This window comes from Chenopodium quinoa, unplaced genomic scaffold, assembly GCF_001683475.1.
Source record: "Chenopodium quinoa cultivar QQ74 unplaced genomic scaffold, ASM168347v1, whole genome shotgun sequence".
Taxonomy (NCBI): domain Eukaryota; kingdom Viridiplantae; phylum Streptophyta; class Magnoliopsida; order Caryophyllales; family Amaranthaceae; genus Chenopodium; species Chenopodium quinoa.
The window spans coordinates 1886527-1909241 of record NW_018743937.1 but is presented as its reverse complement, the minus strand read 5'-3'; the positions used below and the strand labels follow the sequence as shown (position 1 = coordinate 1909241).

The window sequence follows — 22715 nt, the reverse complement described above, 5'->3', positions numbered from 1 at the left end:
CAATCCTAGGCATGGATCTTATTTATAGATCTCATCTCTAAATAAGAGCCCATGTCAAAAGCCCAAAACATAATTCTCATCTAACTATGCTAGCCCAATCCATTTCATGATTAGTTAGTTGCTCATGAGGCCCATTAATGGGCCTCTTACTTGCTTGACCCAATACCCTTGTTGTGTGACCTCATAGGATCCATTCTAGTAGGCTTTGGACTATTTGACTAGCCCAAAGATCATTGATCATAGTCTAGCAACAGATAATGACGACCCAAAAGAACGAACTTATTATCTCCATAATAATGATCCTTGATATATCTAGTAATTGCACTTATCGAAGACACAATTCCTTCAACACGCCGTTGTCGCCGCAACTGCCTTTGTCGCCGCGCGACGGGGCTTGTCGCTAGGCGACAGCCTGGCGTGCGGCATTGTAGGCAATTTTCCCACACGTTTTCTATTTTTTAATAAAATTAAGCGTAAAAGCCCGTACAAGGGGTAAAATCGTAATTTCATTCAAAACACTTCTTTTATTCCAAATAAAACTCATAAAACTCAATTATCAATCCTAATCACATTAGGATTCAAAAGAAGCTTCTAGAAGACTATAATCAATCCTAATTACATTAGGAATGATAATTCATAATAGGCCCTCCTCTAGATCATTGGGCCGCATATAAAGATCAAACCGGACCCAATTTTGTAATTTGGTCCTAATTAACTTCCTCATTTTTCATCGGAATTGGACTTATAATATATTGTTCGAAAGTTCTTTTCGAGCCAAATCCAACTATACTATTATTGGACCCTTGTCATGGACCAAAATAAACTGGATTGGCTACTTTTATAAAATAGGTTTTCGAAAACAGAAAGAAAGAAATTTAATACTAACCGCAACACTAGATTTTCCACACTTTCACTTTCACTTCATTCGATTATGATTCGACGTGAAAGGTATTCATCACCGGGTCTGATTTTGGGGAGACACAAATGGGTGTCTACAAACATCAATAAATATGTTTCAAAATAGTTGAATCTTATAATTTGACCCTTTTTTTATTTTATTTTTTTGTGGAAAATTCATCCATTAACATTGTAAATGAGTAAAGTTATATGTAGCCCTAAGGGTTATATATAAGCATTAAATATAATCTTGAAAATTGTATAAAATTAGGAATTCATGACAAAAACACGCGTAAATCAGTGTTATTAATGTTTATATTTTGATGATTTCTTAACTTTTTACAATTTTCAAATGTAAATTTAATACTTATATGTAGCCCTAAGGGCTATGTATAACATTTTTCATTTTTATAATATCAAAACATTATACTTCTCTGTTTTTTTAGCTAAACATTTGACACTATTAACTAAATTTACGTTGATTGACATTTGTGATTTATAACTATGATAAACATAGTCATCATGTATGATCTTGTTTGAATTGTTTCGATGTATATAATAATATTAATATCAACTTTTTATAATTTTAACTTATTGATATTTAAAGATATTAGTCGTGAATCTCATTCGTACACAATATAAGCGTGATAAAATAAACATGTATTCCTAAAAAAATGGAGATTATTATACAGTATAATAATTTATAATATAATCTAATCTAATATATATAAATAAAGTAGACATTTTTCGGGAGCATTTGGCGCGCCACATAAGAAAAGGTATTATTTCGACCAATGAAAAATTAGATTAATAATTTATCTTAGAATTAAAAAATTTACTCGCCACCTAAGAAAAAGTGACGAATAAGATTTAAGAATTTTGACACATAGGTAGAGGATAATTAAAATTTAAATCACTTTTAAAAACCAATAATTATCTTTTCTAAAAAACAAAATAAAAAAAATAAAAAATAAAACTAAGTAATAATTATCTTTTTTACATATATGGATGCAAATTTTTAATCGCAAATATCCTTAATCTCTCCCTAAAAAATATTGTAAAAGTTTGATTTTACGAATAGAGAAAAATTAAAATTTAAATTAAAAAAAAAACTAAGTAATATCTTTTTTACATATATGGATGCAAATTTTTAATGGCAAATACTACGTATCTTTAATCTCTCCCTAAAAAATATTATAAAAGTTCAATTTTAATAATGTACTCATCAATACGAATAAAACTAAATCTCATATGACTGATTTCCCATAATTTTTAATAGTTAAATGATTATAAATGAGACTAACATTTTAAACAGAACGAGTAAATTAAATAAACGCATAGGCAAAAGACTCATTTTGATCAATAAAAAACGAGATTTGTCATTTCTTTTTTGAATTAAAAATTTAAATTGTCACATAAGCAAATTTAGTGAATAAGGTTTGGAATTTTAAATTCAAGCGTCGCGTAAAATAAATAAAACAACAAAAGGTAACTTTAGTGTTAAATTAAAAAATTATCTTATGATATTAAAAAAATTTATCCATATATTTAATGAATGATCTTCATAAATATACAAAATTTTAAATCAAATAGAATGATTTACTAGAATCGTACATCGCACGAGCTTACATGTAGTTTTATTTATTATAGGAAAAATTATTACAAAAACATGTATTTTAAGTCGATTATTATGAAACAAATGTAGCATCATGTGTACAACATCATATTTCATGTGAGAAAATTTCGTCAGCCAAACTCTTTGACTAGTCTCACGAAAATAATACTCCGTACAGTATAAAAATAAAAAGGGAGACATTAAAGTTACGCTTCTCATTAATATTGCATTATTGCACCAATAATTGCATTTTTTATGGGAGACTGGGAGTTATGGGAACCATTTTTTTTTTATTTTTTTTTTTGGTGTTCTACCCGGTTCACTCTTTGGGCTAATCCGGATTTGGGGATCAGTTCTGGGTGGTTAGGTTCCACTCCCCTTCTAATTGTTGTTGCGGGGGATCGAACACAGGTCCTCCCTACCAAGTATAGTCCCAATCACCACTACACCAACACCCAATTGGTTAGGGAACCAGTTATGGGAACATACAGTATATAATATGTCACTTCCATGTAAACTTCATAACAAAAACTCAGCAAACAATTTTTGGAAGAAAGAAAAATAAAAATGAAATTTCCTTCACTAATCCAAATTTCTGAGTCTTCCATTAAGCCAAAGTATGAAACAAAAGAGGCCAAGAAACCTTATTACTTATCTCCAATGGATTTAATGTTTCTTTCTTGCCATTACAATCAAAAGGGTCTTCTTTTTACTAAATTAAAAAATGACGACCCATTTTTCATTGATAATCTCTTAGAAAGCCTAAAAAACTCTCTTGCTCTTACTCTTGTTCATTTCTATCCACTTGCTGGCCAATTTGAGTCCATCATCGATAAAGACCAACATCGTATGTTGGTCTTCATCGATAGTAATAAGGGCTCGGGTGTTCGATTTGTCCATGCTAAATTAGATGTAACAATATCTGATATTGTTACACCAAATGTACCTTCCGTGGTAAGGTCATTCTTTGACTTTAGCGATGGGGAACTCAATTTCGACGGCCATACGAGGCCTTTGTTATCGATTCAAGTTACGGAATTGATTGATGGGATATTCATTGGTTGTTCTATGAATCACGCTATTGTTGATGGAACTTCTTATTGGCATTTTTGGAATGTATGGTCCGAAATACACCGTGCTAATGGAAAAGATGTTAGTATCTCTCGTTCGCCTATCCATGATCGTTGGTTTCCTGATGGTTATGGCTATAAAGACACTTTTTTTCCATATGTCAATCGTAACGAATTCATTCATGAGTAAGTGTCCTTTATTGCTCTCTTGTTTTATATTTTCTCCATTCTTTTAATTTTGTAACGTTTTAAATGTCTGTTTTAAAAAAATTCATAAACCATGCACCATTCCCTATTTCCCTTTGACAGTATATATAGTGTGGTGTATATCTTTTTTTGTTATTAAATGTAATTACATGGACAATTTATCACACCGTGTGTTCAGTGTTTCTTATTTTCGGGTTACTAATTATTGTCGAGTTACTCAGCTAGTTTTGCGTTTTCAGTGTAAAATCTTTGACCGACCGAGTATTTTCTAAATAAGTAACCATAACCAACCGAGTAACACATGACCGACCAAGTAACTCTTAAATAAGTAATTCTGGTCATACGGTGTGGCCAACCACATTTAAAAATTTGTTACATGACTATTTTTTCTTACGTTAATATATAAATTATTCCATCGGTTTTGTAATAATTGCAACATTTAAACTTTTACACTATTTACACACTTACTTTAATTATACTTTTTATCAATATATAAAAAACATATATTGTCATATAATTTTTTTAAGATTAGTTTATATCATGTTTTTGTACTTCTTAACTATATATAATTACAATCATTGATGGAGAAGTTGTGCATTGACACGTGTGTCTATTAAAGGTTATGATTATTATAAAACGGAGAAAGTACAAATGGTGCAAGGAGAAATAAAGTGGTGGTTGTGGCTGAGGGAAAAAATGAAAGAAATGGGTATTGGGTAATTTTAATGACAAAGCATGGTGAAATGGACAATAAATTGAATTATTGATAGTATCAAAGATCATTGAAAGCAGTAGTTCTGTTTGGGGGGTGCGGAAAGATTAGAAAGTTGAGCAAGGCAAGACGAATATGCTGAATTATTCCACGTTTATTTTTATGTTTTTTCTTGCCTGGGGTTGCAAACTTTCAAATTTTTGAATGTTTTCAAACAATTGTGCCGTTAGAAATCATTTCGTACCCTGCCTAAAAAAATAATAAATAAATAAATAAAATAAAAATTGAAAGACAAGATAGCGCATTTTATTAAATTAGGTCTAAATTTGCAAAAGTAATATATTTTGCGGAAAATAAATAAGCTGTACATACTCCACATTACACCATGTATCCCATCTAGCAATAAGATGTGCAACTGCATTATATGAACGTTTAACATGTGAAATAGTACATATATTAAAGAGCAAAGTATCTATCCTAATATAATCAATCAATCAATAACTATATACTAAAGACACACTAGCAATGACACGTGTCATTTTCTGTTGTGTCCCTTCGTTGTTTTTTTTTTATATATATATAATATTTATATAAGAAATAAATCATAAAAGATTAGAAAAGATTTTGCTTCAAAAAAAAAAAAAAAGAAAGAAAAGATTTAATGTATCCTTCTAAATATATATTGATACCATAAACTTTTAAATATGGAGTACAATTTATGACATACTCCCTCCGTTATTAAATACTTGCTTCACTTTCCTTTTTTGGCCATTTTTAAATATTTGCTCCATTTCCTTTTTTGGAAAGATTTAACAATATTTAATTCATTTCTCACACTTAGTGGACCCAACATTATACTCTCTCTCCTCCAATTCTTCCACTATTTTTGCTTTTTACAATTTTTTATTTTCTCAACTATCTCATTACCTCTATATTTTATTACTTTCTTTAATTTCTCCTAAAACTCCGCACATGGAGAAATTTAGCAAGTATTTAAAAACGAAGGGAGTATGTAGAGTTATGTACTACCCCTTTACTATTAATAAAATAAGGATTTTTTTTTTGAAAAAAATATTTCTATATTTAATCAAGTATGAAAAGCTTGCCAATAATGATATGAAAAATATTTTAAGTCATTGGATTATTGTAAAAAAAAAAATGCAACCTATATAAGAGAAAATGAATAATAATGAGCAAAAAAGATATCTACGTACTAGTTAAATACATATTGTTAAGATTTTTAATTGGTTTACGAGTAGAAAACGATATAAATTTGTTGGTGAAATATATACCAATATACATTTATACCTATTTTAAAATATCTATTTTGCAAATAGTAGAGTTTTATAATAAATTCATTTTACAAATTAATAACTTAACCAATTTTTTTTAACAATTAAATATAACGTGAATTAAAAAATAGTTATTGAAAGTAACCGTGTATGTCACGGCCCCTAACCTATATATATATATATATATATATATATATATATATAATTTAATTTCACGTATAGATTTTGACTTAAATTGATTGTTACTTTTACCATTTTTTTGGCTATAGATTTAACCCACCTCCATTTGAAGAGAGATTCTTCCATTTCTCATCAGAAACAATAGCAAAACTCAAGGCAAGGGCTAATCAAGAAATAACCAACAACAATATCGTGATTTCATCCTTTCAAGCTCTCGCGGCATTTCTCTGGAAATCTATGGTACAAGCGAAAGGATTGAAACCAGACCAGCAAACCCACTGCAAGTTAGCTGCTAATACCAGGACAAGATTAAACCCGTCGTTGCCTGAAGAATACTTCGGCAACTCACTTGTAGTACTAACATCAACTGTAACAGTTGGAGAATTGTTCAAGAATAACTTAGGGTGGACTGCATCAGTGGTGCACCAGTCAGTGGTTAACCTTACCAACAAAACAGTAAACGATTTTGCAGATTCATGGCTCAAGTCTCCTTTCGTATTTAGTCTTGATCAAAAGTTGGACAAGGATGAAGGCAACTCAGTACAAGTAGGAAGCTCGCCTCGATTTAACATATATGGGAATGAGTTTGCAGGACTTGGGAAACCTATTGCAGTTCGCAGTGGATTTGCAAATAAGTTTGATGGCAAAATTACTGTCTACCCGGGATTCGAAGGTGGAGGAAGTGTAGATGCCGAGATAAGTTTGTCGAGTGCTTACATGAGAGCTCTTGAATCTAACAAGGAGTTCATGGCTGTTGTATCTTCACCATAAAAGATCGAAAGATCGTAGTTACAAGATCGGGTAAGGCTAGCTTATGGCTTATGCCCCGTAGAAGTATGATAAATTTGCTCGTAACTTTCTTATTTGATATTGAATAACTTATTTTATGTCCTTTTTTTTTATTATGATAACATTGGTGCTCAAATTATGTGATGTAAACAATTGGAAATTTATTATGGTTTTCATAAAATGTTTATGTTTTTTTTTTAAAAAATTTATTTTATTTATTTGGTTCGATTGATTGATAATTAGCTTTCATTTTAATGTTTTAGTTGAAAGGAAAATGAATATTGTAAATTGGATCAACAACATAAACCATTGATCACTAAAAACTTTTAAAGTAAGTGATTGAGATAAGAGCTGAATCAATCCTCTTTCATGGGCCATGCTGTCTCTTCAAAAAATTGGCCCAACTAGGAACAAACCCATTTAAACTCGATACAATACGACCACAAGTAATAGTGTGATACCATGATGCGCCATAGATTGTGCAAAAAAAAAAAAAAAAAACAAAAAAAAAACCATTTTCAAAATTTTTGTAATAGTTTGACGGGCCAACCATATGCCAACCAATTTTTTTTCAACCAATTGACAAAAATTTAAAAATTACTCCCTCTATCCCTAAATTACACTCCTACTTTTCTCTATTATGTGATGAATAAATGCTACAAGTAGTAATGTAATTTAGAAATGAAGGGAGTACTATCAAGAAAACTTAAGGGTCGTTTGATTGGATCATTTGGAGTGGTTGAAATGGAGTTAGAATCCATTCTATCTTACTTTTTGTTTGGTTGAGGTTTTTAGTAATGGAATCTCATTCCCAATGGATTCTAATTTCCCTGCCCCCCCCCCCCCCTCCAACACCCATGGAATCCCATACCCACCCCTCCCCCTAACTCCCTAACGGTGTGTTTGGATAGAAGAAAATGGAAGGAAAAGAAGGGGAAATAAATGGAGAGATGTGATATCTTTCATTTAGATAATAAATGAGGAAGTAAGGGAATTGGAGGGGAGAGAAATGGATGGATTAAATTATAAGAAAATAACTCCTTCAACAATTGAGAGATTTGGAAGGAAAACTCATCATTCTTCTCTCCCTTTCCTTTCCCTCCCCTCCTCTTCTCCTCCCTCCCCTTCTTTTCTTTCCTCTAATGTTATCCAAACACACTGTAAGATTCACATTCCATTCTCTTACTATTAGGAAAGATATGATATATTATTTTATTACAAGATATATTTTCTTATAGTTTATCTTAGGAAAAGATAATTAGTTTCCTAAGTTAGATAAGTTTTGGTTTCCTTGTTGCTCAAGGAGAGATCTTGTATAAATATGGAGGTTGGTGGAACATTATGATCAAGAAATACAATTCTAAATTCTTCTAATTCTCTTAATATTATCATGGTATCGGAGCTAAGGTTCCTTCAATAAACAAATCTTGAAATTTTTTAATTCACCATGGGTGACACCCCGCCACCACCACCACCAAAAATCGAGCCTAATTCTCCCTATTACCTCGGACCCCAAGATCATCCAGGTGACTTCATAACCTCCCAAACTTAAACTTGATAATTATAATGAATGGTCACACGCAATTTTTATAGCATTGTCATCGAGGCGTAAATTTGGTTTTCTCGATGGCACCATAACAAGCTGTGCTCCCCCCTGCACTAAGGATGATTGGATCACGATACATTGTATGCTCGTATCGTGGCTTATGAACACTATTGACCCAGAGGTCCGTTCTATGCTCTCGTACTACGAAAATGCTAAGAAGTTATGGGACGATTTGCAAGAACGATTTGGCCTTGTGAATGGCCCTCGTATTCAACAATTAAAATCGGAAATCAGTCGATGTGAACAGCCCAAATCAATGTCAGTTGCGGTTTATTACAGCAAGTTATCGGTCTTATGGGATGAGCTAGATAAACACGAGCCATTGATAGGTTGCAAGTGCGGCAAGTGTACGTGTGATGTGGGGAAGCAGCACGCTGCTAGACGTGATGGTGATCGTCTAAAACAATTTTTGCTTGGACTAAATTCTGATTTCTATGCCGCACTACGCTCCACTCTCCTCTCTCAAGACCCTTTACCCTCCTTGAATCGAGCATATCAAACCATTGCTCAAGAGGAGCGTGTGCGAGGCATTGCTAGCCATAAAGAAGAGCCTCCCGAAGCGGTTGGCTTTGCGATTCGAATGGAGAACAACTCCAAGCCCCGTCTTTCCCGTGCCGAGAGAGCAGCATTAAAGTGCACACATTGCCACAAAAAGGGTCATGATGCTACCACTTGCTTCGATAAACATGGAGTCCCCTCTTGGTACATCGACAAATATGGCTCGAAAGAAAATAATAGGGGGGCTGGACGAGGCAGAGGTGCGCCACTCAAGGCCAACGCCACTTCTGCCCCTGCAGCAGCCAGCATGGCCCCTGCCACCATGGCTGCCCCGAATCTCACCCCTGAGCAGTGGCACGCCCTCATGGCTGTTTTGGGTAATTCATCCCCACCAACCAACCGTGTGAATGGTAAGTGGATCGTGGATACCGGTTGCTCCCATCATGTAACCGACGATCTTTCTTGCTTGGTTGACGTTCATGATGTCCCGTCTTGCAATGTTGGTCTTCCGGATGGCCAAAGTGTTGTGGCCATGAAAGAAGGAGTTGTAAAATTGACAGACAAAATCACTCTTTATAATGTTCTTTTTGTCCCAAAATTAAATTGTAACTTGATTTCGGTTTCACAATTCTGCTCTACAAACAATTGTGAAGTCATAACTAACTCTATCACTTGTACTATACAGGACCAACGCACGAGGGAGGTGATTGGCACGGGTAATCTAAGAGATGGACTATACTATTTTCGAGAGGAGGCATCCATAGCGGCCGTTTCTATTGAAGACTCATCCAACTTGAAGCTTTGGCATAAAAGATTGGGGCACCCTTCCGAGAAAGTTGTAAAACTCCTACCTTTTCTTAGTAATTCTAGAGGTCATTTAAATAAAGATTGTGAAGTGTGTCATCGTTCTAAACACACTAGAGACAAATTTCCTTTAAGTGATAATAAAGCTTCTCGTATTTTTGAAATAGTTCATTGTGATTCATGGGGGCCATACAACGAACCCTCCTCTTGTGGTGCTCACTATTTTTTGACTTTGGTGGATGATTATTCTCGTGCCGTTTGGATATATTTATTGATTGATAAAACTGAGGTGTTTAAGATGTTTATGTCTTTTATAGCCATGATTGATAGACAATTTTCTCAGAAAATAAAAATAGTACGAAGTGATAATGGTACCGAATTTTTTTCTTTGAAAAATTATTTTTTGGCTCAAGGCATTATTTTTCAGACCTCTTGTGTGGGTACTCCTCAACAAAACGGGAGGGTTGAGAGAAAACACCAACAAATCCTTAATGTTGCTCGTGCTCTTCGATTTCAGGGAGGGTTACCAATCTATTTTTGGGGAGAGTGTGCCCTTGCTGCGGCTCATCTGATAAATAGGACACCTTCAATACTTCTTAATAATAAAACCCCTTATGAGTTGTTATTTGGCACCCCAACTTCGTTTAGTGAGTTACGTGTGTTTGGGTCTTTGTGCTTTGCTCATAATCAAAAGGCAAAAGGTGATAAATTTGCAAGTCGTAGTCGTAAATGTGTCTTTGTTGGTTATCCTTTTGGGAAGAAAGGATGGTATTTATATGACTTAGATAAAAAGGTTTTTTTTACCTCACGGGATGTTCGATTTTTTGAGGATGTGTATCCCTACTTGGATGTTGAGAGTACGAACATTGATATTTCAACACCAAATTTTGAGTCAAGTATTGATATGGGAGGTGACTTGGTTCTCCCATATAACCCCGAGGAGAGTTGCATCACTCTCAAGGCTCCCACTCAGCAGCAGCCGGCTGTGGTTAGTGCGCCAACACCACAGTCGGCCGACGCCCTTGCACAAGAGCAGCCGCATATGGAAGCCACAGACCCCAATGCTATGGGTCGTGGGCATCGTCAGAAATTTGCAAATAGCAAATACAAGGATTTTGTCACTCATACTCGGATTTCTCGAAATAGTCCATCTTCTTCACCTAATCCAAGGTTCTCACCTCCCTCAGGTATGCCGTATCCTATAGCACATTATGTTAGTTGTGATAAGTTTTCTGCAAAACATCGAAATTTTGTTGCAGCAATAACAGCAGGTAGAGAGCCTCGTTCCTTCAAAGAGGCAATGCAAGATGAAGATTGGAAATTAGCAATGAGTGAAGAAATGCGTGCTCTTGAAAATAATGGTACGTGGACCTTGGAGAAATTGCCTCCCGGGAGGAAAGCCCTTGGTAGCCAATGGTTGTACAAAATTAAGTACAAATCTGATGGAAGCATTGAGCGACTCAAAGCTCGCTTGGTTGTAGCTTGTTTGGATGGAGAGAAATGGAGGGAAGGGAAGGGGAGGGAAAAGAAGGGATGAGTTTTCCTCCATTTGGATAGCAAAAATGGGAGGTGAGGGAATTGGGAGGAGGAGAAATGGAAGGAAATTATTTTCTTCCACAATTAAGAAACAAATCTTTCCAAATTAGAGAAGATTTGGAAGGAAACTAGTTTTTATTTTCTCTACCTTGCTACTGTTTGTCGTCTCCACCACCTGTCGTCATCTTCCGCTGTCATTTCCACCGTAACATTCACCGCCATATCTGGTTTTGATTTACAAAAATCGATTGATAATGAAATCTGATTACAAATTGATTATGATCTTCAAAAATTGATTTTCTGGAAAAAAAAAAAAAAAGCTTTGGTTTTAATTTTCAGAAAATGCGGTCTTCTTTTTCTAAAACCAACATTCAGAATTTTGATTTTTGAAAATCGATTTTCATAAATTTTGGTTTTAATTTTCAAAATCAATTTTTAGAAAATTTTGTTTTGGAAAATTATAGGGAAGAAAATTAGATTTCCAGAATTTTTGATTTTGGAAAATTAATATGTAAGAATTTTATGTTTCTAGAATTTTATATTTTGAAATTTTGATGTGTGAATTATTGATTTTGAAAAATTGAGAACTTCAATTCATATTATCACAAGAACAACACATTAATGTAGCCATGGGTAAAATTACAAAGAATAAGCAAATTCCCTCACTCTCTTTTCCTTCATTTTCTTTGTTATCCAAAAGAGGGATTTTGTTTTCTTCACCCCTCCCCTTCCTTCATCTTCCTTCCCCTCTCTTTCCTTCCAAAAGTTCTATCCAAACACAGTGTTAATGAAGGATAGAATTTATTCCAATAATTAAACCAAACAATTTTGGACTACTATGAGTTTTAGAATCCATAACTCTATAATATGAGGTTTCATACCAATCCATTCCAACTAAATGAACCAAACACCCCTGATAGTTTTGTACAACACATGAGTAAGGGCGTGTATGGATCCCGCTTTTGAAAGATCGATACGACACAAATTTTCCTTTACGACTTCTAGATACAGGTCGCTGGGCTGTGGGACGGACTGTGGGAGTACGAGACCTGTGGGTCTTGCACATGGACTTACATGGCCCAATTCGTTCCTAGCTCTAAGGATATCTTTTGTTATATTGGGGTCATTAAAGGTGCAAAATACACTCATTTTGACCCCAAGCTCCCAAAGAAAGCTGATGTAAGTGAAGTACAACAAACATGAGCTGCTTGCTTTCACGTGGTTAAACCATGGCCCACCTAATCATACAAGCAAAATTGTTTACACAATCCTAATTATTCAATTCATAATAATTGAGATCAACATTACATGAGCATAATTTAGGGGAGCTCTAGTTGCTTGTTTTAGGTGCAAATTTGCTTCAAATTTTCAAATATTCCGTTGATCATTTAAGCACCGTTTGACATTGTAGCCAAGTAAAGCAAGCAGCTTAACCAAGTTAACAACTCATCAACTAGGAAAAAATTACTAAGAGTAGTATTTTATTGTGTGGAGTAAATATAAAGACAATGATCTAAACTATATAGCATCGTTTGGATAATTGATTAAATTAGTTGGTTAAAATTTTAAAAAGTGATATATTGATCATCAACAACATACTAGATCATAAATTTCGAAACTTTAATCAATTGAATATGCAAATAACAAATTCAACCCAGATGAGATTGAATTTGTTATTTGCATAATTTTTGATAATTACTCAAACTACCAAAGGACAAAAAAAAACATGTACTAGTATGAGTTTGAATGTTTGATTATAAAATAAAATAAAATTCTACAATATATTTTTCCCACAATAATAATAATAATAATAATAATAATAATAATAATAATAATAATAATAGTCGAATTTACAATAGTAACCCTTTCAATTATCGGGCCAACTTTCAACTTTTGTCTTCGGGAAGAGCTTCATAGTTATTCAAACTCCGATCGGAACCCGGGACGACTCGGTGGTTAACTCAATTATCCCCACTTTCCGCCATCACAACGCATTCTTCTATCTCACCCCAAATCGCCCCATTTTCCTAAATACAATTTTTTAAAATTTAAAATAAAAAAAAATATTCCTAGACTAATTAATCATGTATATGTGTAAAAAAAAAAAATTACCCAAATCAAAATTAATTCAGGTATAATGTGAAGTCGCTTAGACCGGTCTGATACAAGAGTTTCCGCGTTAAAATTCAAACGAGTCGTCCTAGGTCAATTCAGTTCAACTCAGCTTAGCTCTAGACGAGCTCATTACTACCAGACAGATTTCTCGAGCAAAGGACGAGAATCAGCAAGGGACCCACGGAATCCAACGTGGCAAAAAGACGACCGTTGGAAATCCTCAAGATTAACAAACCGGCCTTTGGAATCAGACCGGTTCAAGAACCGGATGATCTCTTCAAACAAATATTCATCACAAGGAATAGAGAGCGGTCCAGTTTGGTTTACGAACCCGAACTCTTCTTCTGCTTGAACTAATAATTTACGAATAACGGGGTGATTAAGGTAGCTCGCTCGGACAACGAAGCGACGGGAGTTGGAGCCGACGGTGACGGCGACGTGACCGGCGGGGACGTCGGAGGGGATGCGGCGTTGAGCGGCTTTATTTCGCCAGCGACGGAGCATTTGACGGAGGCGGACAATGTGACGGATCTTGTTACATTTTTGGAACCCATTATTACTGTTATTTGGTGATGATGTTGTTGAGATTGAAGACATGATTTATTAAGGGTGTAATAATTTGAGGGAAGATTATTAATTTGAGAAAAGTGAATTGAAGGAAGAAATATAGTGAAGGTTGGTAAATGAGGTTTGAGTTTGAGTTGGAAGAGTAGCGCGTAATGTAGTAGATAGCTGTAGTCCTCTGTCGTCGGAGTGCGAGAGGATTTTAAGGGGAAAAATGAAGGTGATGAGAAGAGGGAGTTGAGAGAGACAGGGTGTGCTTCTTTTATAGAAGAGCACTTCTTTTTTTTTTTTTTTTTTAAAGCGTCGTTGATTCCTTTCCTTTCCTAGTGTTGATATATTTTACTTTATTTAATGGATCGAATAACCGGTTGTATCTTGTGTATGGTATATTTACGGCTGATCCGTATTTCTTATCTTTATTTGTTTGTATTTGAGGGTATTAACTAATAACTATAAAGGGACTATAGTGTAAAGTCTTTTTTTTTTTTTTTGAAAAGCCTATAGTGTAAAGTCTTATAGAGAGCTTTAGTTGTATTTATATCTGTCAATCGGTTTTTCGGTTCGATTTTCGGTTCGGTTTATCAGATTTCGGTTAGTAACGGGTCGGTTTATAGCGAGTTTAAATAATTAACGGGTCGGTTCAGTTTGGTTTTAAATAAAATCGGGTCAGTTCGGTTTGGGTTTTTTTAACTACGGTTTCTATTCGGGTCCGATTCTAATCAGATCGGTCTGTAATCGGTTCGGGTCATAATTGGTTCGGGTTGAATTCAACAGTTTGAAAATGAATTTTTTCGGTTTTAAGCGGGTTTCGGGTCAAAACAGATCGGGTCCTAATCGGGTCGGGTTGTAATCGGTTCAGGTCATAATCGGTTCGGGTTTAACTTGGTCAGTTTGAAAACGGGGTTTTCCAATTTAGAACGGTTTTTGGGTCAAAACAGATCGGGTCCTAATCGGGTCGGGTTATAATCGGTTCCGGTTGAACTCAGTCGATTTAAAAACGAGTTTTGGTTCAAAACAAATTAGGTTAAATCCTAACTAACAAAGTCACAATTAATTAATAAGGGTCATAAAACAAGTTGTGTTGATTGAATAGTGAGTTAAACAAATCAAGTGAGTTAGGATATAATTGAGCAGGTTATGAAGAATTGGGTTAAATCCTAACTCACAAAGTCACAATTAATTAATAAGGGTCAAGTTGTGTTGATTGAATAGTGAGTTAAACAAATCAAGTGAGTTAGGATATAATTGAGCAGGTTATGAAGAATTGGGTAAAATCCTAACTCACAAAGTCACAATTAATTAATAAGGGTCACAAAACAAGCTGGGTTGATTGAATAGTGAGTTAAACAAATCAAGTGAGTTAGGATATGATGATTGAGCAGGTTATAAAGAATTGGGTTTATCAGGTCATATTGTACGTATAACAAGTTATGACTCATACATTTATACTCATACACGAATTCAAATCAGATCAAATTAAAATCGAGTTATGAGTTAAACAAGTTAGGTTGAATAGGTAACGAAAATTAGAACAAGTTGAAATTTGGTTTCAGTCATAAATATGCTCGGTTAATTAATATGAGTTAAATGGTTCGGTCGTAATCGGTTACGGGTTGTAAACGGTTCGGTCATAACTGGTTATGGGTTATAAACGGTTCGGGTTAATCAGGTTTTTGTCGGGTTTTAACAGTTTCGGTTTACACTAGGTCGGGTTACTATCGGGTTCGGCAGTACTCGGTTCGGGTTGTTCTCGGTTTCGGGTTGCATCGGTTCGCTTGAAAAACGGGTACGGTTTCTTAACAGTTTTCAAACATTTGGATCGGTTCAGTTTTAGGTTTTAAAAAATCGGGTCGGGTCAGTTTACGGTTATAACATAACGGGTTGTTCGATTCGGTTCCTTTTCGGAACAGTTCGGAGTCACCAGTTTGGGTCGGTTTTTGACAGCTCTAGTTGTATTCCATCAAATCAATACTATGAAAGTGAGGGATAGCTCACTTGGTTAGAGATTTCCTTTCGGTTTCATATTTTGTGTTCCTAAATGATAGGAAGATATTTAAATAAGTTTTATCCAAATTTGCATAGCCAAATTAACTTAGAACAGTCTAGTGTCTTATGATAAAGTTTTTATTATTTAAGCATATTTAAACAAAGTTAATATAACTAAACTAGACTTAGGCCTTGTTCTTTTAAGCTCTTGGGTAGAGCAGATTATTATTAAAAATTTATTAATTATTATTATTATTATTATTTAAATATTAAATATTAAATATTAAATATTAAATATTAAATATTATTAATTTTATTAAGTATTAAATATTATTATTTCTACTAAATATTAATTATTATTCTTATTATTAAATATTAATTATTATTATCATTAAATATTAATTAGTAAATATTAAATATAATTATTATTGTTATTAAATATTTATTATTATTATTAAATATTAATTAGTTTTATCTTTATATATTAGTTATTATTATCAAATATTTATTATTATTATCATTAATTATTATTTTTAAGCAGAGCAGATTTTAGCAGAGCAAAATAGAGCAGCTTAAAAGAACATGACATTAATTTGGCTAATTTTTAGTTATTTCAACTAAAATGAAATTATTTTTACTAAATTAATTTAGGCTTGGTTTGTGTGGACATTAGGGATATAAAATTAAACTTCTCATAATTATCACATCCAATTGTTTAATTTACATTTCTAAGTTTGATTATAAAATACTAATCTATATCTATACTAAGAATTTTTTTTTTTTTTTTTTTTTTTTTTTAAAAAAAAAAAGACTGCGTATGTTTCTTCTTTTCAGTTTATTGTTAGGATTTGTATGCTCAAGAAGTCAAGAGGTGTAATTCGTTCTATCATTCGGCTTTAACTATGATTTCATTTAATAAAAACTTATATATACCCGGATGCAAGGGTTTTTTCTGCCCATTTAATAAATTTTTGCTCATTATAAAATTAATTTTTTTTAATTAAACTTGGATGAACCAACATCTATTTGCACCTGGGTGGGTACATAAAAGGTTTTGGCTTTCATTATTTGTTTCATGAAGTATTTTTATAATAATAAGCTAGCAAATCTTGGTGATTAGGAAACTATCATTAACATCTTACAATTTCTCATAAGATATCATACAAAATATCCTAAAGATATTACTCTTAATTAAAATCATATCTTAACACAATATACCCTAAAGATATTATTTACCTAAATCAATATGAAAATTATATTACACAAATATATTTTCAATTCTTGTATTGAATTTATCACATATCTCTGACACCCTCCGCAATCATAATATCAGTAACACAAACATTATGATTAAAATTTCTTGTCTTTGTTAAAGTCAAGATGCGCAAATTTAATTTGGTGATACCGCCTTCAATCTTTTTGTTTTACGATGAGATTACTGTTCTTTTCAAACTCATCAATCGAACATGAACGACATTCTTTTCGAATCTATAATGTTTTAATTTTTCTTAGAAAGCCACGCTCACATTAGATAAGTTCGTTATTTTTAGAAGCAAAACCAAGCTCAAATTTATTATCAGCTTTCAAAGGAAAAACACACTCAAACAACCATCTAGCTCAAATCCAATTATTCCTTGTTTTCGGGCACAAGAGAAATATTTAACTTGTCACAAATAGCAAAAAGATATATATACCACCCACATCACACCATATTTTATATCAATCTTAGAAATGACTCGATGAGCTATGTTGGAACTAAGGAAGGTGTTGGACTTAATGATTTTGATGATGACATAACCTCACTTACTTACAAACTAATAAGTGCTTGATTGTTTAAGTGTGTACTAAGTTACAAAGACTAGGAGAATAAAGTGTCTTGTAAAAATACCATGAGGAACAAGAAGGCCAGAAGCAGAGCTATCCATATTGAAGAGTTCCCTCACAGGAACTGGCGCTTCAAAAATGAAGACTGGAGAAGAGAAGGTTCCCTTAGGGAACAGAAGCCTCAGAGAAGAAGCCTCATCAGAGAAGAGAAGTTCCTCCTAAGGAACAGAAGCCTCGGAGTAGAAGCTTCATCAAAGAACATGAAGACTAAATATATTTTTATATTTTAGGATTTATGTAAGTATAAGATATTAAATAGCACTCAAAAAATCTATGTGGAATTGGTCTAAAAAGATAAAATTGTGCATGCTAGTTTTTAGGAAAACTGTTGCTTTCTAAAACGTTTATCTTTTGAAAGGGATTTTATTTTATTCTGAATTTCGAAAATATCTTGTGCAAAAAGATTTTATTTCCTTATTTTCGAAAATATCTTTAGAAAATAAAATCTCCCACGTTCTTCTAAAAGCTTGCGGCCTACTCCTCCATGATCTTCTTCAAGTCATGGTCTTGCACATTGAGGAGTTCATGTTTCCTTAATTTTAGGAACATGATCTTCTTAGTGGGTTGGAGTAGTGATGTTGTGGATTTGCTGCACAAAGAAGTTTTTCCTAAACGAATTTTGGTCTATAAATAGCTGTTGATTTCAGATGGAAAAATTCACCCTTGCTCACATAAATTTTCAAGCTTCAAATCGAGTCAAGTGTCAATTCCACACAAGTTCATTAGAGTGTTCTTAATGTTCTTATACTAGAGTTTGTTTTTCTTTCGAGTTGTAATTTGGGGAATGGGGAAGTTCGAGTGAACGTTTGTGTATGAGAAAGAGAAGAGAGAAAGAGAAGAGAAAGAGAAGAGAGAACAGAGAAGTGAGAAGAGAGAAAGAGAAAGAGAAGAGAAGAGTAACAAGTTGGGTGACTTGTTCCTCAGGGTCTCAAGTTCGTAGAGGAACTTGAGTTTGAGTCGTTAGCTTGTAATAGGATCATTTGCCCTATTATAGTGAAGATTCTTTTCCCAAAATCCCAAGTGGTCATGGTTTTTCTCCTTGTTAGGGCCAAGGAGTTTTCCACGTAAAATCTCTCTTGCTTTCTTTAGTTCTTTTAGTTAATCTCTCAGTTCCTTTAGCTAACTTAATTTTAATTCCGCAAAAAGTTTGGCTAATCTCTCATACTACAATTCAACCCCCCCTTCTTGTAGTATTCTTTAAAACAACAATTGGTATCAGAGCCTAACTTCTAGGAAAATCAGGAAACCCTGAAGAAGAAAGGTCTTGGAGAAAATGAATACTCATGAGAAGCTCGAGGAAGGATACTCAACTCAGAGGCCTCCTATGTTCAACGGCAAGTTCTATACTTACTGGAAGAACCGCATGGAGATCTTTATCAAGGCAGAGAACTACCAAGTCTGGAGGGTCATCGAGGTTGGTAATTTTGAAGTCACCAAAACTAATGCTCAGAATGAGTTAATCCCTAAGCCTATGTCTGAATATGAAAAAGAGGACTTTGATAAAATGGAAATAAATGCTATGGCTGTGAAATTGCTCCACTGTGGACTTGGACCTCACGAACACAATCGTGTTATGGTGTGCAAGAACGCTAAGGAAATCTGGGATTTGCTGCAGATTACTCATGAAGGAACTAATGAGGTTAAACGCTCAAAAATCGATCTACTTATGTTTTAGTATGAAAGATTTTAGATGCAGCCTAAGGAAACCATTCAAGAGATGCTAACCCGTTTTACTAACATCATAAATGAGTTGGTTTCCCTTGATGGACAGATTCCTACAGATGAGCAGGTTAGGAAGGTTCTTAGAAGTCTTCCACAAGATGAGAGATGGAGAGCTAAGGTGACAGCCCTTCAGGAAACGAAGGACTTTACAAAATTCAATATTGAACAACTAGTAGGTTCTCTCATGACTCATGAGCTACACCTTGGAGTCAACAATGAACCCATGAGGAACAAGGGATTGTCTCTTAAGGCTGATGAGGAGGAAGACTCAGAAGTGGACGAGGATGAGGCTTCCCTAATTGTGCGAAGATTCAAAAAGATGTTCAAGAAAGGCCGAACCTCAAGGAACTTCGGGAAAAAGACCTCAAATACAAAGCCTGACTACAGCTGCCACAAGTGTAGATCTCCAGATCACTTTATCAGAGACTGTACCCTTTGGGAAAATGATAAAGGGAAAGGAAAGGCTAAGGAACAGGGAAGAGAAAAATTCAGCAAAGCAAACTATCAAAAGTCAGACATGAGGAAGGCCATGATAGCAGCCTGGGGAGTCTCAGAGAGTGAAGAAGAAGATGATGACCAACCAGAAGAAGAGACGGCCAATCTTTGTTTGATGGCCAAATCAGATGATGAAAAGGCTTACCTTGAGGAACTCCAGAAAGAGGTATTTCTTGATCCTAAACAGCTTAAAACTCTCTCTAAAGATGTCTTAATAGATATATGTCTAGAAGAAGAAGAATTCTTTAGAGATACATGTGTAAAGTTGAACAAATGTGAAAAAGCTCTTAAGGTTTGCAAAGAACATGGTGCTTGGTTGGAAACACCCTATGCCAAGTCTCAAAGCAAATTAAGATAGCTTGATTTTAAATATAAACACATAACTGAGATAGATGATAGAATTAAGAATGAAAGTATTCTTCTGAATGTTGAATTAACTCAGTATAAGCTCATAAATTCTGATATCAGTTCTAGCAGTTCCTCAAACAATCAGTTGCTTAAATTCAATGTTGATTTTGAAAATTTGAAAAATGAGCTTTCTACTTTAAAAACCCAAAAGGATCAACTTGAATCGGAACTTAATGCTAGAAAGGATAGAAGTATTGACCCAAAAGTCATACCTAAGTGGATAGCCGAAGCTCAAGGAAAAAGAACTGAAGGCCTTGGTTATATGACCAAGAAGAAAGGTAAGCAAAATAAATATGTTGAGCTTCCTAGCATGAAGGTATGCACTTTTTGTGGTAAGACTGGACATCTCTATGGACAGTGTAGGATAAGAGAAGAATCTAATAAAAGAAATGTAAAACAAGTGTGGGTCAAGAAAACTGATATTGCATCCACGTCTAAGGAACCCAAGGAAACCTGGGTTCCTGATCCTAATGCTTAGTTTTCTTGCAGTTCCTAGTGAGGGGGAACAACTCGTGGTATCTCGACAGCGGTTGTTCAAAGCATATGACAGGTGATAAATCAAAATTCCTCTCACTAGAAGACTACCCTGGAGGAACAGTAACCTTTGGGGATAATAAGAAGGGCGAGATCATTGGAAAAGGCAAAATTGGAAGATCTAAATCTCATTCCATTGATAATGTGTTCCTGGTCGAGGGCTTGATGCACAATTTGCTCAGTATATCACAATTTTGTGATAAAGGAAACTCTGTAAGTTTTACTTCTGATTCTTGCAGCATCATCAACAACAAGTCAGGAAAGGTTGTTCTAGAAGGAACAAAAAGAGGGAACACTTATACAGTTGACCTCAACTTAATCCCAAGGAACAACCTTACATGTTTGAGTGTTGTTGAAGATGATCCCCTGCTATGGCATAAACGTTTTGGACATGCTAGCTTTTCATTACTGGACAAGCTGAGGTCAAGGAACTTGGTAGTGGGACTTCCTATTATCAAGTTCCTACAGAACAAAGTTTGTGATGCATGTGTGAAAGGCAAGCATGTTCGCTCATCTTTTAAATTGAAGAAAATGGTAAGCACTACAAAGCCTTTGGAATTAATCCATATGGATTTGTGTGGTCCCATGAGAATTCAAAGCAGGAGTGGCAAGAAATATGTTTTGGTTATTGTTGATGATTATTCTAGATTCACTTGGGTTATTTTTCTTGCTAGTAAAGATGAAACTTTTAACGAGTTTGTTGCCTTTGCCAAGAAAATACAGAAAATCAGTAGTCACTCCATAGTCCATCTCAGATCAGATCACGGAACTGAATTTGAGAACTCAAGATTCGATGAGTTTTGCAGGGAAAATGGCATGAATCATAACTTCTCAGCTCCAAGGACTCCCCAACAGAATGGAGTTGTAGAAAGGAAAAATCGAACCCTTAAGGAAATGGCTAGAACGATGCTGATTGCAAGTGGATTGCCAAGGAACTTCTGGGCTGAAGCCGTGAATACAGCATGTTACATCCTTAACAGGGTAACAATCAGAAGTATCATCAACAAGACTCCCTATGAACTATTCAGGGGAAGGAAGCCAAACATATCTCATCTTAGAGCCTTTGGTTGTAAGTGCTTTGTACATAACAATGGTAAGAAAAACCTAGGGAAATTTGATGAAAGAAGTGAAGAGGCTATATTTCTAGGATATGCCTCTGATAGAAAAACTTATAGAGTCTACAATAAAATCTCAATGTGTGTTGAGGAAAGCATTCATATAATCTTTGATGAAGTTAACCAGTTTGTGAGTGTACAGGAACAAGAAGATGATAATGATTTTGAAATTGGATTGATAAGAGACAGGGATGAAGAGGAGACTCAAAAGCAAACCAAGGAAAAGCAGCCTGCTCTAGAAGAGGAACATCAAGAAAATGGAGAGGTTCCTCAACCAGATGAATAGGTGAATGAGGAACAAGCAGAAGAAGTAGAAGGAACAGAAACAGAAGCTCCTCAAATTGGAGTTCCAGCAAGGGAATTCCAACCAGGCCATTCAGGTATCGAGGTTCCCATCCAACTGATCTAATTATTAGTGATATAGGAAAAGGAACTCAAACAAGATCACAGATGAGGAACTATTGCGCATTCCATGCATTTCTGTACATTCTAGAGCCAAGAAATCATCAAGAAGCCTTGGGAGATGCTGATTGGATAGTGGCCATGCAAGAGGAACTCAATGAGTTTGAAAGGAACAAAGTCTGGCACCTTGAACCAAAGCCTAAGGGAAAGAAAGTAATTGGGCTCAAATGGGTGTTCAGGAACAAGCTTGATGAACATGGCACCATTGTAAGGAACAAGGCTAG

General features: G+C 34.5%; 3 protein-coding genes across 4 annotated transcripts; 2 read left to right on the top strand and 1 right to left on the bottom strand.

Annotated features, from left to right (window-relative positions):
* Positions 1 to 2893: 2893 nt before the first annotated feature.
* On the top strand, positions 2894 to 9828 carry LOC110688710 (uncharacterized acetyltransferase At3g50280-like). Of its 2 annotated transcripts, XM_021865469.1 has the most exons (3): positions 2894 to 3768; positions 6063 to 6774; positions 9552 to 9828. In XM_021865469.1, the coding sequence occupies exons 1-2, from the start codon at positions 3080 to 3082 to the stop codon at positions 6742 to 6744; spliced, it is 1371 nt and encodes a 456-aa protein (XP_021721161.1). In that variant the 5' UTR covers positions 2894 to 3079; the 3' UTR covers positions 6745 to 6774; positions 9552 to 9828. The 2 variants fall into 2 exon arrangements, with proteins under 2 accessions (XP_021721161.1, XP_021721160.1); XM_021865468.1 differs by lacking the exon at positions 9552 to 9828 and having other exon boundaries at positions 6063 to 7263.
* Positions 9829 to 12865: 3037 nt separating this feature from the next.
* LOC110688709 (auxin-induced protein 10A5-like) lies at positions 12866 to 14970 on the bottom strand. Its single transcript, XM_021865466.1, has one exon. It carries the CDS (start codon positions 13916 to 13918, stop codon positions 13454 to 13456), a length of 465 nt encoding a protein of 154 aa, XP_021721158.1. The 5' UTR covers positions 13919 to 14970; the 3' UTR covers positions 12866 to 13453.
* Positions 14971 to 19028: 4058 nt separating this feature from the next.
* Positions 19029 to 22315, top strand: LOC110688773. Its single transcript, XM_021865538.1, has 5 exons — positions 19029 to 19394; positions 19527 to 20264; positions 20415 to 20658; positions 20931 to 21448; positions 21629 to 22315. The coding sequence occupies exons 1-5, from the start codon at positions 19029 to 19031 to the stop codon at positions 22313 to 22315; spliced, it is 2553 nt and encodes an 850-aa protein (XP_021721230.1).
* The last annotated feature ends 400 nt before the right edge of the window (positions 22316 to 22715 follow it).